Here is a 19,099-nt window from a genome sequence, read left to right as displayed (position 1 = left end):
GTCCAGGAGGAGGGCCGGTGTCCAGGCTGCCAGGCGGGACAGCGCTCCTGCTCTGCGGTCACCCACTCGCCTCAGGAACAGCTGCGCCTCGTCCCCTCGGCCACCTGCAGCCGCAGGGCACAGACACGCGCCCGTTCCGAGGCTAAGGGCGTCTGGGGGAACTGAGGGGGGCTGAAGGGACACCTGAGGGCACAGGAGAAGGACAGGAGATAAGACAGGTGAGGGGCAGCTGAAGCACAGGTGAGGGACAGGACAGGGAACAGGTGATGGGACAGCTAAGCGGACAGGTGACGGGACAGGAGACTAGGGCGGCCGCTTGAGCGCGCGCGGCCCGACAGCGCCCGACCCTCCCAGGAGGGGCTAGAGCCCCCACTGCCCCAGTGGCGCGCCGAGCCCCGCCCACGGGCCCGACACGCCACGCCACGCCCTCTCGCGGGCCGGCCCGGGGGCGAGGCGGAGCGCGCGGGGAGCCACCTCCCGAGGCGGAAGCGGAAGCGCCGCCGGGCCGCGGCCTTGGAGACGCGGGGGCGGGGCCAGCGGAGAAGCGCGACCTTTGACCCGCGGCGGGGCTCCGTGGGAGTCAGCGGGCGGAAGTGCGGGCTGCGGGTGGCCATGGAGGTAACGCGGGGGTCCGGGGGCCGAGGGACCACCGCCTCTCCCCGCCTGCCCTCCCCGCCTGCCCTCCCCGCCCGCCGGGGTCCGTACAGCCGCATGTGACCGGCTGGCTTTCGTTGTGTTTTGCAGGAGCCTGTTCACGACGGGGTGGCCTCGCCGGCCGCTCCTGGGACCGGGAAATCCAAGGTGAAGAGACGCTGGAGCGGCGGGGTCTTGCCGGGAGGGGAGGGGGCTCCCTGGGGGACAACTTTCCTCCGGGCTCTCGGCCTGAGCTGTCACGGTCGCGCGTTTAGTCCCTCCTCTCGGAGCTCCCCGGTGTGACGCCTGAGTTCGTCTCCTTGCCGCCCGGCTCAGCGCTGCTGAGAGATTCCGCAGGTTCCCAACGTTAGATGAAGCCGTCTGGCTTGTGAGGTCCGAGCGGTGGGCGGGCGTCGCGGTCTCGGCTCTGCCTGCGCCTCCGCTGATGTGAGCGATGTGAGCACAGGTCACCGCTGGGGCCCTGAACGGGCGCCCAGGAGATGGGGACTTGCCGCTGAGGTTTATTGTTTCAAGCTGACTTTGAGACACTCGCCCAAACACTCGACTGCATTGAAGCTTCACGGTAACCGTGAGATAAATAATGTGATTATGCCAGCTTTATGCCTAAGAAAACTGAGCCCGCAGGGGTTAAGGAACTGTCCCTGATTTTTAGGTAAAGCCTAAACGCACCCTGATTCATCTTATCGCTGTAATTAGGCTTACGTGTTTTCATGTGGCCAGAGACTCCTTTCAGCCTTGAATAGGAGGAAGCAATTTTACAGATCTAAGGAACTTTACGTAGAATTAGTCGCAGTTCCCTAATTTTGCAATTAAATCAAAATCTAAAAAGTGTCTTAACCTGTAACAAGGATATCTGTAACATAAGAGGATACGTGCGATTTTCTCTACATTTCATAATAGTTGCCGAGCTAATAATTATTGAGTGAAACTTGCATTTGCTAATCTTAAAAAACGTGGTGCTTGGTTGACATAAAGATCTATTCAGTAGGATGTTTTTTATTTTTAGGCAGACTTTATGTTTCTTTTTTGTGGTATAGTAGAAACATGAATTCTTCCTAATTGGTAACATCACTGACTCTTCCAGCTGGAAACATTGCCCAAGGAAGATCTTATCAAGTTTGCCAAGAAGCAGATGATGCTAATACAGAAAGCTAAATCAAGATGTACAGGTATTGGGTTGAAAATATTCGTCTTGACCGCAATCTTGTTTAATCATGGTTACAACTCTTAGTTTTGTAATAGTACATTGGCTTGTTTTGTTTATCAGCGAATCCAATAATATTAGCGTAGTGGAATCTGTTACTACTTAGCATTGTAAACTTTGCTTCTGATATTTCTTATTATCTCATATCCCTAAACTGCAGTTACCTTTGAATCAATAAAGTCAGGGAGAAGGATTTTAAAAACAGTTTGTTAAAGTTCAGCACTTTTTTTTTCCTCATGTGGATCGTATATTCTTCTGAGTAAAGCATTTTTTCCTAGAGTTGCCAGTTGAAATGTTAGAGACGTGAAGTTCTGAGCCCAAGGAAGTAAGAAAAGGCCCCAAGTAAAGTAGTAAAAGATTTCTGTTCCTGGAATTTTGAAATATATTTATTTACTGAAGTTGGTTGATTGCCTATTCAGTTTCCCTTTCTTTATATTCCAAAAAGACAAAGATATTAGTATCCTTTTTTAATATGTGTAGGTGAGCTCTTGAATTTTCAGTAACTTAACTGCTCTGCCTAAAAGCCAAGACTTATTTACTACTAGAAAAGGTCAGACTGTGTTTCTGGAGGTTGGATCAGCTTATGATAAGGGAGTAATTTATTTGGAAAGATGTTCTAGGCTCCAGACCTAGACATGAGTTGATGAAATAGATTAACATGTATGTTTAATACGAGGTTAGTTGTTGCTTTAAGATTATACAGTAAGAAGTTTTTTACAGCTGAAATAATGTCTGGGATTTGCTTCAAAAATATCAGGATGCATAAGACAAGAGGGGAAGGAGGAAATATACAGGTTGGGATGAAACAAGGTTGGTCATGTAGTAATTATTAAAGCAAGATGATGGAGCATAGAGATTAATCGCACTATTCTCTCTGGGTTTTTTTAATTTGTTTGGAGTTTTCCATAATAAAAAGGAAAATAAAAGGTAATGCTGGGTGAACTTAGTGCTTTCTCAACATATCTGCTGCTGCTTAAATGTATTCTAATTTATAGTGATTTTTTTTTTAAGAATGTACTTATCACTTGAGCCAGTAATTATTTTCTTCATTTCTGAACTAGTATCTTTTTATTTTTTTAATTGTTTAGAATTGGAGAAAGAAATTGAAGAATTGAGATCGAAAGCTGTTGCTGGAGGAACTGATGATATTATTAAGGTAATGAAACAGTTGTAGTATTGCTTTAATTTTCACTTCTTTACTTAGAGGAGATGCCTGATGATAAGTCGGATTTCCTTGAGGGCTGTCAGCCTGCTTGAGCACTCTCTGGCTTCCGTGCCTTTTGTTCCACTTCCTCTCTGCCCTTGCTTCCACTCTTCATCTTTCTGGTTGACTGTAAAAAGAGAGGTGAATGACCTCTGCGTCCCTTTCTGTTCTGAAGTGGTGTTACTTTCTGTCCTTTCATCCTTTACACACTGTAATTATGGTTATTGCTTCAGTCTCAGGCCTGCTGTTCCCTCTCCCCATCAGAAAACCCAGCCACGCTCAGGACTTTGATGATTCTCTCCATTCCCATGGTTCTTTGTTAAACACATCTTGTCTTACTTGCTAACCGTACTTACCTTAATAACCCGTAACTGGGCTCTCGTTCTCTTTTACTTCTACATACTCTCGTCAGATGATAGAATGTTGTTTGTATATTGTTATTCCCTGTTTAAGATCCTGAGCTGCTCATTCTTACTTATGTGCCCTTAATGTAATTAAATGCTTTTCCTTCCCCAACTTGGCCTACCGTCTTTAAAGTTTCTTTGCTTTTCAAAGCTCTGCAGAAATTTTTTCCTTGCTTTTGCATGTTTGTAATTTGAGTCATAGTATCTATCTATTCTTTGATTATATGTTATCTTAGTGTCCCAACTTGTGAGCCATGCACAATTGAGGGACTCCCATGAAGCTACTACCAGGAGTTTTTAAATCGCTGCGCATACCTCGCACTACCATTTTGTTCTTCATTTAGCTAGAACAGTGTATGAATCCTGAATGGTGTGCACAAATACCATTTGGATTCGTAATGCGCCGATTGGTTGAAGCATTACTGAATTCGTAATGGTTTTGTTTATTTGGTCACTGTGTATTTCTCTGATTAGTAATAGCAAAAGTACAACTCCATGTAGTTAAAGAGCTCTGACTGTGGAGCCAGACCACCTGATTCACATCTTCAGACCCCTGCTGTGCCACACACCAGCTGTGTGACCACGGCTACGTTTCTTAACTTCCTTCTCTTCCTTCATCTGTAGACTAGGGATAGTAATAAGGCCTACTTTCATAGAGTTGTATTATGAGTTAGTACATACAGTACGTAGAGCTGGATCTGTCACATAAGTACTCAGTGGTTTTATTATTACCATATATTATTTGGGGGATATTTTCTACACACATGTATACATACATACATCCATGCACACCCGCACTGAAAAGGAGGTTTTTGTATTTGAAAAGAGCACTGCAGAGATTCTGTTCTAATTTTGCATCAGTTAACTCTTGGCCCTTAAAATACTTTTCATGCTATTGCATTTCAGAATATTCAAATGTCTGTCCCTTATTTCCTCCTTATCAATGTATTCTCCCCTTCTGTCAAAACTACTACTAAAAATTTAAGGGTAGAAAATTTCTCTCAGTTAGCTAACTTTACCTTTCAGGTTATTAATTTAATATTAAAGCATGTTATCCTGACCACTCAAGTCTCAGAAAGTAAAGGTTGGTAAAATTAAATGAGAGTGAAATCTTTGGTTTCCAGTGTTAATGAGAAAATTACATTGGGGAGTGATTGGCGGAGCTGTGCATCAGTTATTCAGTTGCTGTAAGTAAGTTTCCTGTTTTAGGAAAATCATATACTGCAATGTGATATGTCCTCTGCAGCTCTGGAAAAGGGAAAAGACTTTCTTGCTATGTTTTATCTCTTCACTGGGAAAAGTACACTGGAAAAACATGGCTTTGAATACAGAATTTTCTGTCCTTCATAAAAATATATGGCTTTTTACAAGTTTTAGTTATTAAAATTTCTGATAGTCATCTTCTAGTGCATTGAAATACATCTAAAGTTTTATTGCAAACCTGGCATATTTGACTTTTAAAAAAGAGGAATAAAAACCCATATTTTCCATGTCAAAATTTGAGGTGTATGGTATTACAGTGAACTTATATGCTGCTTCCAAATGCAAGAGGAAGGTAAAAATTGCATGTCAAGATGCGGAATTTCTAGTACGTATCACTTATTGTTTTCTCTTTGCTGGAATCAAATTTGTATTTCCTAGAAAATAACTGTCCATTTGTGCCTCTACTCTTTAAGGATATTTATAGCTGTTTTCAGATAATGTCCTCTGTATATCTCCTAAAATTATTAATGTTTTCAGGCTTCCCCTGATAATTTACCAAACAGGAGTTTACATTGCAATACTATGCAATGTGAAAAAACTAATTTTAAAACTAAAATTGTTTTAACAAAAGTAATATATGCTCATGATTTAGAAATAGTACTAACAACTAAATAACTTATAATTCTAAATAGCTTATTGAAATTATCTCTGTATTTCTGAACAATATGCTTATACTGCTTTTCTTTGATTTATCCCTTGGTGAGACACTTAGCTATTAACTTCCTGTTACAACAGATGAAAATTTAGCTATCTTTCACAGTGACTCCTACTTTCCAACTGGTCAAACAGATCAAATAATCGTTTATATTTTTTTCTGGACACCTGCCTCCTAAAGCCTTCTGTCCTGTGCTAATTTGGTCTGGTTGTTCTCCAGGTCTGCTGTGGTTTTCCTGGAGTCGGCCTTTTGCCATGATCCAGTGAATTATACTGCTTTCATATGTTGGCCCCCCCGCCCCGTTTGCTGGGTCACAGGTCATTCACTTTCTTGGTTAACCTCATTTTGGTAGAGCATGTCCTTCTCCAGCTTCCTAAGAACAGATGCATAGGAGGAAAATTTTTGTGTCATCTTGTATTTAAAAGTGGCTTTATTCTACTCTCACGTTTGAATAATAGCTATAACTTGGTATAGAACTCTAAATATTTTCTACATCTGCTTTGTTTTTGTATTTTTGAACAACAGAGTTTTTCTTTATTATTTCACAAAAGAAGTTCAGAGGCAGTTCTGGAGTGATAGTTGACTAAGGTTTCTTTAGGATTTTATCTCGGTTTTAATGTTTAAGATTAACTTTATCTAAATTCACAGTGAAATGGGTCTGTGATTTTCCTATCTGTAGAGTCCTTGCATAATGTTATCAAGTTATGCCAGTTGTGTAGAATAACTTGAGAATTCTTCTTGCTTTTTGTTTTGTCTGAAAAAATTCATATGTAATTGGGATAATCTGTTCTTTGAAAGCTTGATAGAACTCACCTATAAAACTATCTATTCCTCCTGTTTTCTTTGGTGGACAATTTTAAACCACTAGTTTGATTTTTAAGTAGTGATAGTATTGATGATGCTTTTTTTTTTTTTTTTTTTTTTGGCGGTACGCGGGCCTCTCGCTGTTGTGGCCTCTCCCGTTGCGGAGCACAGGCTCCGGGCACACAGGTTCAGCGGCCATGGCTCACAGACCCAGCCGCTCCACAGCATGTGGGATCTTCCCAGACCAGGGCACAAACCCGTGTCCCCTGCATCGGCAGGTGGACTCTCAACCACTGCGCCACCAGGGAAGCCCAATAATGCTTTTTAATTTTTTTTCTTGAGTTACATTTTTCTAGGAAGTTTTATCTATACCATTTTACTTTTCAGTATGATTGGCAGATTAATAATTATAATATTCTTCTTAACTGTATAATCTGTAATTTATATATAGATAGGTTCCCCTGTTATTCATAATATTGTTTGTGACTTCTGTCTTCTCTTGATCAGTCTTACAAGAAGTCTATTTTGTTAGCTTTTTTCAAAGAACTGACTCTTGGCTGTTCTATTTTCCACTTCATTAACTTCCTTTCCTGCTTCATTTCTGCAGGAGGTAAACTTCTCTGGGGTAGGGGGGACACTGGTGATTTCTTGCCCATTATTCTAAGCACTCCTGGTTGAGATTGTCAGTCAATCCGATTTTTGAACCTGACTCTCCAGTTCCTGAGCATTTAGTTTTCTAATTAGTGTTTGCCAGCTTCTCATGTGTTTCCCTGCATAAGCCCTTAGGTTATAGCCTTCTTGTTCTTTCTAATTCACGTCTTCCATGTCCTCCACTTTCAGTTTTCCAAAGTTATATTGAAATTTCTCATACCCTTATGTCTTTTCTCCTTTTTACTTTGCTCTTATGTATATAGCTTTTTAAATATTCTTACTTTAGCATGGTTTGGAAAAGGTGAGGAGGTAATTATGCATGAAGTCAATCCACCATTTTTAACCTCAGGCAAACAAATCATCCTGTTCCAAAACAGGCATTGACCATACGTCTGGATGCTATGCTTTTGGAAAAAGCAGAGACTGAGCAACAGTGTGTTTCTTTGAAGAAGGAAAATATTAAAATGAAGCAAGAGGTTGAGGTAAAGCAACATTTTATTTTTTTTTTGCTTTTTATTAACTTGTATAGTTATGCATTTTAGAGCCATGACCTTGAAAAGCATCTGATCTGATTTTAACTGTAATATTTACAGACAAGGAAACAGATTGATATTTAAAAAGAAAAATAACTGAAATCACCCAACTACTTAGAGATAGAGCTAACATTTACTTGTTCCATTGTGTAATCTTCATTTTAGTTGTAATATTCTTTAATAAAAATGGGAAAAAATACCTATTTTATAAAAAATTACCTATTTAAATAAGTTGATTGTCACACATACTCTAAATGTTATCTAAAAGAAAGAGAGAGAGAGAGGGAGGGAGAGAGAGAGAAAAAGAAAAGAAAAAGAAGAAGGAAAGAAAAGAAAAAAGAAAAGAAAAGAAAAAAGAAAAGAAAAGAAAAAAGAAAGGAAAGAAAGTTGTGTATTCAGTTCTGGGATATTCAACTGTCTTTGGGGTCTGTGCTAATTTTCTCCCAAAAGCTGTATTACTCTATTCAGGAGATATTCATTAAAGCCTATGACTTAATACAACTTACATAATTTATTACCATTTAAAGGAAAATTAAATTCAGAGATTTCCTAGCTTTTAGTTATTTCTTTGAGTAACCTATTTAGTACTGCTTAAGGTAGTCAGAGCTTCTAAGCAGAATTCTTGGAATCTCAGTATCATATTTCTTTATGTACATTTCTGCTCTTTTCTTCTTTTATGAACCTATGTCTAATATTTTTCCTGAGGGCAGGGGTTTGTTTTATCTTAAATAATTTTTGTGTGCTTACTTTTACAGGATTCTGCAACTAAGTTGGAAGATGTGCGCGAGGAGTTTGAACAATCGCAAAGGAACTATGTGAAAGAAATGGAAAATTTGAAAAATGAATTAATGGCAGTACATTCCAAATACAGTAACGATAAAGCTGGTTGGCAAAAGGAACTGGAAGAAGCATCAAAAAAACAATTAGAGCTTTCAGAACAAATCAAATTTCAGAGTGATTCTGAAGATAATGTTAAAAAACTACAGGAAGAGATTCAGAAAATTAAGCCGGCCTTTGAGGAGCAGATTTTATGTCTGCAAAAGCAGTTAGAAGTTGCCACAAATGAAAAGGAGCGAGAAATTACTCATCTCCAAGGAGTCATTGAGGCTAATTCTCAGCAGTACCAAAAAGAAATTAATAGTTTGCAAGAGGAACTTTTACAGTTGAAATCTACACACCAAGAAGAGGTGAAAGAATTGAAGTGCCAAATTGAAGCATCTGCTAAAGAACACGAAGCAGAAGTAAGTCATTTAAACCAGCTGAAGGAGAACTTAGTCAGGCAGTGTGAGGCAAGCGAGAAGAACCTTCAGAAGAAATATGAATGTGAATTAGAAAACGCAAACCAGGAAAATCAAATGTGTTCTTTGCTCTTACAGGAAGATACTCTTGTAGAACAAGCAGTAAATGAAAAAGTCAAACACTTAGAAGATACCCTAAAAGAACTGAAGTCTCAACATAGCATCTTAAAAGACGAGTTAACTTACATGAATAATCTTAAATTAAAACTTGAAATTGATGCCCAGCATACAAAGGATGAGTTTTTTCACGAACGGGAAGATTTAGAGTTTAAAATTAATGAATTACTACTAGCTAAAGAAGAACAGGGGTGTGTAGTTGAAAAATTAAAATCTGAGCTAGAAGATTCAAATAAACAACTTTGCTGTACCGTAGAACAACATAACAAAGAAGTACAGAGTCTTAAGGAACAACATCAAAAAGAAATATCAGAACTCAATGAGGCATTATTGTCAGGTTCAGAAAAAGAAAAATTAACATTGATGTTTGAAATACAGGGTCTTAAGGAACAGTGTGAAAACCTACAACAAGAAAAGCAAGAAGCAATTTTAAATTATGAGAGTTTACGAGAGATTATGGAAATTTTACAAGCAGAGTTGGGGGAATCTGCTGGAAAAATAAGTCAAGAGTTTGAATCAATGAAGCAACAGCAAGCATCTGATGTTAATGAACTTCAGCAGAAGCTCAGAATTGCATTTAATGAAAAAGATGCTCTTCTTGAAACCATGAATCGTCTCCAGAGAGAAAATGAAAAGTTACTAACACAGCAACAAATTGTACCAGAACTTGAAAATACCATAAAGAACCTTCAAGAAAAGAATGAAGTATATTCAGTTAGTCTCAGTCAGAGAGATACCATGTTACAAGAATTTGAAGCAAAGATAAGTTCTCTTACTGAGGAAAAAGATGATCTCATAAGTAAAATTAAAGGTTTTCATGAAGAGGTGGAGACTGTCTATCACAGACGTGAAAGGGGAGAAAGGTTTATTGTAGGACCCGGGGAGAAAGTGGAGCAGACTACCCAGTGCAACAGTGAGCTAGAACAAAAGGTAAATGAATTAACAGCACAACTAGAAGAAACCTTAAAAGAAAAGGATCAAAATGACGAAAAACTGGAAAAGCTTACGGCTCAGTTGAAAACTCTCTCTGAAGACCAGGAAGCAGTGTCATCTGAAGTGAAGTCTCTTCATGAGGAAAACAGTAGACTGAGTTCAGAAAAGAACCAGTTGAGCAGGGATTTGGAATCTCTCCTATCTCAAAAAGGAGATTTTACGCTGAAGGAGCAGATTTCTGAATTAGAAAAGAAACTTCAGTTAACAGTTGAAGAAAGAGATAATTTAAATAAACTTTTGGAAAATGAGCAACTTCAGAAGTTATTTGTCAGAGCTCAGTTGTGTGGTTTTCTTGAACAAATGGAGTCAAAAGTTTCAGAAAAAAGTGAAGAACAAGATGTTGTAAGTGTCCTACAAGCTGTAGGTGAATCCTTAGCTAAAATAAATGAAGAAAAACACAACTTGGTCTTCCAGTATGGTAAAAGGGTAGCAGAGTTAGAAAAAGAGATTAAGTTCCTCCAAGAAGAGAATGTGATTCAATGTGAGGAACTTAGGTCTTTACTAAGAGACCATGAGCTAGAGAAAGCTCTCTTAAGGAAAGAGTTAGAAGAAACCCTCTTGGAAAAAGAGGCCCTGCAGTCTGATCTTCTAGAAATGAAGAATGCTAATGAACAAACAAGGCTTGAAAATCAGAATCTCCTAATTCAAGTTGAAGAATTATCTCAAAAATTATGTAGTAAAAATGAAAACCATAATGAAAAAGAAAAATATTTTATAAAGGAACTTGAAAACCTAAGGCCATTACTAGAACAAAAAGAATCAGAATTGCAAGATGTGAGAGCAGAGTTGATATCATTAAAGGTACTATTAATTTGCATTTTATTGATTTTAAAATACTTAGTTCTAGTCATAGACTCTAGAAAATATATATATTATTGCACTTTGAAGTCAGAAGTAAATTTTTAGCACTTAAGATCACATGCATATTTCTGAAAGTACATTAAACATTTTCACATCACACCTTATCACATTGATCACTTTTCGGTTTTAGGTCATTTTAGAATTTTGTTTTTATATAAGATTAGATGATTAGGGGGTTAAATGTTAAAATTGTATAATTAGTTACCAGCAAAGCTACAAGTAAACATGGAAAAATTTGAATTTCATCCTGTGTGGTATGCATATTAACTTAAAGAGCACAGTTGAGCAGAAATGTAGGCTAAAGGGGTATTTAATTTTAGCCAGAAATGTAGGGTTTTTTCCCCAGATCATGACAGGGTAAACTATAATCATCGTTTCATCTTTTCTTATTGCGTTATGTAGTTGATATCTGTTGGGTGGTTCGTCTTGGCCTTGGATATTGCTGTTTTTTGTAGTAAAACACATGACCTATACTATGTTTATAGTAAAAAGCATGCTACATGCATGATAAGGTCAGAATTACCTGGTCTCTCAAGGGAAGAGAAAGACTGTTCACCAAATTGCTTTTTGTATGAATTCTCTTTGATAATGCTTTTTTTCATGCTTAACATGACGGCCAGTGCATCATGGGGAATGCAGTGATTGTCTTTGTTTTTCCTATAAAATCTAGGATTCCTTAGAGAAATCACCTTCTGTAGAAAGTGATCAACCTTCAGTAAAAGAGTTTGAAGAAAAAATAGGTAACTATGGTTTTGCATATGTTGTCACAGTTAATTACACAGATTCTTCTTAGTGTTAGAATAGATTGGGAAGTATTGTCACCAATTAATGAGTTGTTAAAAACATGAGTAGCTCTCTCTTTCTGATGCCGCCACTCTTGCCCTGCTGCCATCTGCTTGCCTTCCCTTTCAAAACTCTCACTTTCTATTGTTTACTCCAAAGGAGTGATGTGATTCCATTTATAAGTGGTTCCATGATTGGTTTTGGATTTTTCATGCATTTAGCAAACTTATTTGAATGCCCAACTACCTAGGCACTGGTAATAGGAAGGAGGTTAAGATACACACCACGCAGACCGTGTCTTCAAAGAACTCACTGCAAGAGGGGACTGTTACTGCAGTACTTCGGGGTGTGGACAAGGTATGCTGGTGACAGTACAGGAAGACGTGATTAACTGCTCATTTTGAGTTAGGAAAAACATCACAGAATAGGCTATACTTGTGTGTTGAAGAATGAGAAATTTGACACGAGAAGAAAGGTACTGCAGCAGGAGGAAACAGCAGGTGCTTGTACGTTAACATCCATGACGTCCAGGAGCCTCCTAGGAAATTCTGGAGAGGCAGGAGTCTGAGCATGAAAGGGCTGGTGTGTTGTGCAGAAGAGCTGGGACTTCCCCATACCCATCTATTCCTCAGAGTAACATTAGGAGGTAGCTCTTTTATTCCCATTTTGTTTATTCCCCACAAACAAAAAAGTGTTGTGTGATGTACCCATAATTCCCCAGTTTAATGCCCAGTGGGATTGGTGGGGGAGAGGGGACGGGTGGTTGAAAGAATTTGGAATGACCCACAGTTTTCTGTAATGGATGACTGGGGAAGGTCGGGTTAGGGGAGAGCATGAGTTCAGTTTTAGACAAATGAAACTTAATTACCACCCCAACTGGAGATGTCGAGTAGACTACTGACTGTGCAAATCTGGAGTTACGGGGAGAGGGTTAGACCAGATAAGACTCCATGCTTAACACAGTAGGCATTAAAAGCCATGAGGTTGAGATCCCAAGGAAGTGAGCGTAGGAAAAAAGACGAGGACCAGAGACAGTTCTCTGTCAAAAATCAGAAAGATAGAAAGAACCAAGGAGAATGAGAAGGAATAGCCAGTGAGGTAGAGCCCAGGGCATAAGATGTCTTTGAAGCTAAGACAGATGCAGTACAGGTGGAGGAAGTGCTTGAGGAGGGAAGAAGGGTCACACTAGCAGTCAGAGCTAACCCGAGCTAAGCAGTATCCAGCTCCTTGGCGACTTGATAACACTTGCCATGATGTACTGAAGCCAGAGCCTGGTTGAAGTAGGTTCAAGGGGAAAATGGGGGAAGAGAAAGGTGAGGAGGGCTTGTATAGACCACGCCTAGAAGGAGTTTTGCTATAAAAGAAAGAAGACATGGGACAGTGTCCAGAGGGGAGGCGTGCTCTTTTGCCTTTCTTTGTGTGATGTTTCACCTGTCCTATCATGACCCTCCCCTGCCCTCTTTAGCTGCTTCCACTCTTTGTTCCTGACCTTAATCTCTTTGGTGATACTTTTTTTATTGCGTGTTTGTAAACTGTTGGGAAAAAGTCTGTTAGAGAGGGGGATTTGCTGCACCAGAGGGGGAGAATTGCTACACTGATGCCTTGAGTAGGTGAGAATATGCGGGATGACATGCAGAAGTGGAACACTTGGCCTGTGCTGTGGGCACACACAGTGCACCCGTCGCAGCCAGAGGAGGGCAGCATAAGTGAACACAGGTGCTGTGAACACTGGATGAAGAAGCAGGGACAGAAATTCAGATCATAGCTGAAGTTAAGCAGAACCAAGAAGTAAGATCAGGAACACTGGTGTTTAAGTCGGGGAGATGGCTAGAGAGGTTACGGGGGAGATCCAGATTGGACATGTAAGCAGATTGCAAGTTCAGTTGTAAAAATCAGACCCACCAACCAAGAGGCATGTGCCTGTGGATCATAAATGTTTAAGTGCATCTGATCTCTCCTCTACTTGATCCTGATCTGCACGTCACCACCTAGAAGCCTAGCATACTTGCATTTCCGGGAAATCTACTGTTAAAGGGGTCCTGACAGCCTCTCCAGTTTGTAGACACTTACGAAATGGCTAAAAACAGTAGGCTGGGACTTCCCTGGCAGTCCAGCGGTTAAGACTCTGCACTTCCACTGCAGGTGGCACGGGTTCTGTCCCTGGTCAGGGAGCTAAGATCCCATATGCCACGTGGCATGGCCAAAAAAAGCAGGCTGTTTTGGAAGATTGAAGAAAATGAAAATTCTTTACATTGTTTGCCTCATTTAGAAAATAAGTAAGCTTTTACTTTAAAAAATAGATATTAATATTTTGCTTTTACTTTATTTTAATCTCAAATTGCAGATTTTGTGTTCCAGATTAAAGATCCATTTCTAGGGCTAAAGTAAGTAAATAATGGGTGTATTTTCGCTCTTTTCCTTTGAGTCTATAGATAATTGTTTCATTGTATGTTTTTAGCATATCTGGAAGAAGAATGCAAAGACAAAGAGGAGAAAATAGAGAAGTTAAAACTAGTTGCTTTGAAGGCAAAGAAAGAACTAGGTTCTAGCAAAAAAGAGGTAAGGTGACTTAAAAAGGCAACGTTTAAGGAACTTACATGTTAGAAAATCAAGTTTGTCTCTACATAAAAAACTATTGTATATTTAAAATAGGCCCAGACGCTACGGGAAGAACTTGAATCTGTTCGCTCAGAAAGGGATCAGGTGTCTGCTTCCATGAGAGATCTCATTCAAGGAGCAGAAAGCTATAAGGTAAAAATAGTTACTTTAATAACAAGTTATATTTGTAACTTCTGAGTTAAGGAATGTACTAGAAATGTAAAACTCTTGTCCATAACATAATCACCTTGTATTTTTTAGTAAATCTTTTTTTCTGTTTTTTTGTGTAACGTATCATCCTAGTATCAGATTTTAAGTGGCTAAGCTTTAAATATGCCTTTAAGCTATTGTTTTTTAAAACTAAATTTCTGTTTTGGGATTTCCTAATAAAATCAGTAACAAAAAAGATGGCCATTGTTACTGTTATTATTTAATAGTCTTCTGGCCAGGTGAATAAATGTGAACGTTAGACATGTCTAACACGAAAGTGAAAACATTATTTGAAGGCAATATTGCTTGTCTACCTAAATAACATGAGAATCTATTATAAAAAATATAAGAATTAAAAGTAAGAGAGTACCATTATATTTATTTACGCATTCAAATATTTATATAGCCAGGCTAAGTACTGATTACTGGGGAGACGGTGTTCAACCAAGTAGACGGAGTTCCTGTCTGCTTGGGAGTTCCTGTCTGCTTGGGACTTAAATTCCAGTGGCAGACAAAAATCCAAGAAAATACTGTGTGGAAAAGTAAAGGCGGGTAGGGGGAGGAGAGTGGCCAGTAGTCAAGTGGGACTTGATGGAAAGAAGAAAATACCAAAGTAGTCCAAAAAAATGAAATTTCAGGAAGAACTTTAATGAGACTAAGTGAAAAGAGGAAATTGACATCTTGCTCTACCAGACGCTAACATTTATTATAAAACTACATGATACGATACAGTTCTGATGCAAAAATAAGGCAGGTTAATTGAACAGAAGACAGAGACTTCTGGGGACTTCCCTGGCGGTCCAGTGGTTAAGACTTCGCCTCCCAATGCAGGGGGTGTGGGTTCGATCCCTGGTCGGGGAGCTAAGATCCCACATGCTTTGGGGCCAAAAAACCAAAACAGAAGCAATGTTGTAACAGATTCAGTAAAGACTTTAAAAATGGTCCACATCAAAAAATCTTTAAAAAAAAAAAAAAGAAAAGAAACTTCTTTATAAAAACAAGCACTTACAGGCCCCAGGCACTCTTCTAAGTGCTTTACATGTTTCATCACACCTGATATGTGTGTGGTAAGTATGTCGTTAACGTTGCTGATTCACCAGTAAGGAATCAGAGGCACGGAGGTCACAGAGCAAGTAGCTAATAGAGCTGGGGTTGGATTCAAGCAGTCTGGTTCCAGATCTGTTCTTTTACCAACTAAACTATGCAACCCCAGTAAGATTTGAAAACAGAGAAGCCAATGCAGAAGGAATCAGAAAACTACTTCAGGAAAATTTGGTTAGATTTTTACTTCATGCCACACACCAAAATAAATTCTGCAGTTTTGTCAAAAAATGAAAGCGATTTTTTTTAAACCTAGAATAAAATACTTGATCATTCAAGCTCTGGATACAGAATACTTTTCTCAACCTAAAAGCAGTTAAAGAAGTTACAAGGGAAAAGACAAATTGAACTAGATAAAATATAAAATTGACATGAAAATATGACAAGGGGTTAGTATCCTTAATATATAAAGATATAAGTCCATTTTTTAAAAAACACTTCTTTGAAATTCATATATGAGGTTGTCTTTTATGAGCCATTAGGAGCTTACTTCTTTACATTTTCAGAACCCATATGATTTATTATCTCCTGCAAAGGTAGACCAGGTATACCAATTTATTTGTTTAAAATATGTATTTCAACGGACTGGGAAAAAAAGAATAGAACATCCAAGAACTGTGGAACAGCTGCACAAAATATAGCACATACATAATGAATGCCATAGGAGAAGAGAAAGAGCAACAGAAATGCTTGACACAATAATGACTGAGAATTTACCCAAACTAAGGGCAGTCGCCAAGTTACAGATCCAGTAAGCTGAGAGAACACCACACATGGTACATACCAAAACAGTGACACCAAGGCAAGTCATTTTCACACTACAGAAAACCAAAGATAAAGTCCTGAAAGAAGCCATAGAGGAAAAAATACCTTATTTATAGAAGAGCAAATATACGAATTACATCCAACTTCTCAGAAACCATACAGAAAAGAAGCATGTGGAATGAGTTAAAGTGTTGAGAGAAAAAACCCACCAACCTAGAATTCTGTGCCCTGTAAAATTATCCTTCAAAAGTGAAGGAGCAATAGGGTTTCTCAGATAAAAATTGAGACACTTTGTTGTTAGTAAACATGCCTTTCAAGAAATGTTAGAAGTTCTTCAGAGAGAAGGAAAATGATATAGGTCAGACCCAGGAGAGGCAACACAATGTTTTTTGTTTTTGGCCGTGCCTCGCGTGTGGCATCTTAGTTCCCCACCAGGGATCAAACCCAGGCCCCCTGCAGTGGAAACATGGCGTCTTAACCGCTGGACCGCTAAGGAAGTCCCCAACACCATATTGAAGAAGAACAGAAGAACAAAGTGGGAGGATTAACCTACCCAACTTCAAGACTTAGTATAAAGCCACAGCAGTCAAGACAGTGTGGGGTGATATTGGTGAAAGAATAAACAGAACAGTGGGACAGAATAAAGCCTAGAAGCAGACCACAGATATAGTCAGCTCTTGACAATGGAGCAAAGATCATCTTCAACAAGTGGTGCTGGAACAACTGGACATCCACGTGCAAAAAAAATGAATCTGTCCACAGACCTTACACCTTCACAAAGATTAACTCAAAGTGGGTCACAGACATAAGTGTAAAACACAAAACTATAAAACTCCTAGAAGATAACATAATAAAAACATAGGTCATCTCCACCCTCGATGACCTTGGGGAAGACTCCAAAGGCACAATCCATGAAGGAACCGATAAGCTGTACTTCTTTGAAGGCCACTTTCAAGGAAAACTCACAACGATTTTATTAGTTATTTTGTACAGGGATTCATTTTTATGCAGGAGAGCAGTCAGTCGTCCAGGAACAAGGCAAAAACAGGGTTTATAAGAAGCGGGGAGAAGAAACACAAACTACAGGCAATCCGGAAACAGTGACTTTCATATATTTTGGAGGATAATCCCACAGGCTGGTGTATAGCACAAAGGTCAGTCCCAGGATTCTGTCCTTGAGTAGGGGCCAACTAGGAATGTCAAAGAAAAAAATTCAGTTGCTTGTAGAGTCTTCGGAAATTGATGAACGTTTTGCATTAAAGGGTGAGACTGTATAAAATGTCTTCTTGTGTTCTTCGATTAGCACCTCTGCCTCACCTCAGGCCAGGCCCGAAACAATTCCCTCAGCAGAATTCTTTAGGTGGAGTTAATGGGACCAGGTTAAACTTTTTCTCCTCCCCCCTTAAATATTATATACATTTCAGAAGTTTATTTTTGATGACTAGGATATATAACTGGGAGATGCTATATTGTGTACATTTTAAATCCTCTTCCCTTGAATAGATTTTCCCACCCATACTAAAAGTCATCTGGATTATGCTAATTGTATTATATAACATATAATATATTAGGCATTCTATCAAATGTTGAACCTAGGTAAATATTTCAGGCTTCCGGAATGAACTCATAAATCTTGTATTAAGATGGCTCAGTAATACACTCTGGCTGATTGAATGTATGATAATACCCTAAAGTTAAATCCTTTTGTCTTTTGTTGAAGAATCTTGTATTGGAATATGATAAGCAGTCAGAGCAGTTGGATCTGGAGAAAGAACGGGCTCATAATTTTGAGCACCAAGTAGAAGACCTGACAAGACAATTAAGGAATCTGGCTTTTCAGGTAACTTTAAATTGAGCAAATGCATGCATGGAAATTGTAATAAGTATATTTCAATTCTAATATTTTTTTGCACAAAAAATTAAATTTAATACATAGTCAGAAACTTTCCCACTGTTGGGAGAAGAATATGACAGAAAACTAGCCACCATCCCGTCTTATTGCTGTAATCTCAGTTCTGGGTTTTTTGTTTTCATTTTTTCATTTCCGCCTTTTCCTCTGTTAGTGCTACTGGTCTCTTGTAATGTTTGCCAGATTAATATCAACAGTGGTAGTGTTTTAAACTTACTCTTGATTTTACGTTTTCATTCTGTGGAATCGATTTTGAAATCTTCACTTTTTTATGCTATGCCAATATTCTCATTAATGTTGCATTTTATTCTTCCTCTCCTGTGTGCATTTTCTGCATGTTTACAGTAATGAATCATTTGTCATTCTAGTGTGAAAAATTAAACTCAGATAATGAAGACCTCCTGGCCCGTATTGAGACACTGCAGTCTAACACCCGGTTATTAGAAGTGCAGATTTTGGAAGTCCACAAAGCCAAGGCCATGGCAGACAAAGAGTTGGAAGCTGAAAAACTTCAGAAAGAGCAGAAAATAAAGGTAAAAACAGTTCTGTGGGATTAATTCATTTATACAGTGATATTTTTATCAAAGTATTTAAGTGAATGAAAGACTTGCTAATGAGTAGCATTTGTTAATATAGCAAAGTTTATTAAATCCTTAATGTATGCCAACTATGAATTTGAGAATCCAAGTTATAATTTTTGGGTGTATTCTTTTTTTAAGTATGGAACTTTCTGTACTTTATATGTCAGATTTATTTTATAGCCCCTTACAAATACTTTTTTTTTGATGCTGGTTGGCTTAGGGGTGGTGATGTTTTTATTTTTAATTTTAGGAGCATGCCAGTTCTGTAAACGAGCTTGAAGAGCTTCAGCTACAACTGCAAAAGGAAAAGAAACAGCTTCAGAAAACCATGCAAGAATTAGAGCTGGTTAGAAAGGTAAAATGAAAAACCAGACTCAAAACCGATACGAATATTCACATTCTTAAACTATTCTGTAAACATAGAAAAGAAATATTTGAAAAACAACGTTAGTTGTGGTGCTGAAATACTGCTTTATAGATTATTTGCCTCCAAATACTGAAAATTTAATGT

At 38.8% G+C, this 19,099-nt stretch overlaps 1 protein-coding gene across 1 annotated transcript in view; it reads left to right on the top strand.

Annotated features, from left to right (window-relative positions):
- The first annotated feature begins 592 nt into the window (after window positions 1-592).
- Window positions 593-19,099, top strand: part of GCC2 (GRIP and coiled-coil domain containing 2) — a 33,284-nt gene continuing 14,777 nt past the window's right edge. Inside the window, exons 1-12 of the mRNA XM_065891059.1 lie at window positions 593-618; window positions 745-801; window positions 1,739-1,823; window positions 2,947-3,014; window positions 7,217-7,321; window positions 8,128-10,581; window positions 11,312-11,381; window positions 13,883-13,983; window positions 14,077-14,175; window positions 17,819-17,938; window positions 18,376-18,540; window positions 18,839-18,943. Coding sequence (XP_065747131.1) covers window positions 613-618; window positions 745-801; window positions 1,739-1,823; window positions 2,947-3,014; window positions 7,217-7,321; window positions 8,128-10,581; window positions 11,312-11,381; window positions 13,883-13,983; window positions 14,077-14,175; window positions 17,819-17,938; window positions 18,376-18,540; window positions 18,839-18,943 — 3,435 coding nt within the window. The 5' untranslated portion in view covers window positions 593-612. The remainder of the gene's footprint in view (window positions 619-744; window positions 802-1,738; window positions 1,824-2,946; window positions 3,015-7,216; window positions 7,322-8,127; window positions 10,582-11,311; window positions 11,382-13,882; window positions 13,984-14,076; window positions 14,176-17,818; window positions 17,939-18,375; window positions 18,541-18,838; window positions 18,944-19,099) is intronic.

Source organism: Phocoena phocoena, chromosome 14 (genome assembly GCF_963924675.1).
Source record: "Phocoena phocoena chromosome 14, mPhoPho1.1, whole genome shotgun sequence".
Classification (NCBI taxonomy): Eukaryota; Metazoa; Chordata; class Mammalia; order Artiodactyla; family Phocoenidae; genus Phocoena; species Phocoena phocoena.
This window is presented reverse-complemented; position numbering and strand designations above follow the sequence as displayed.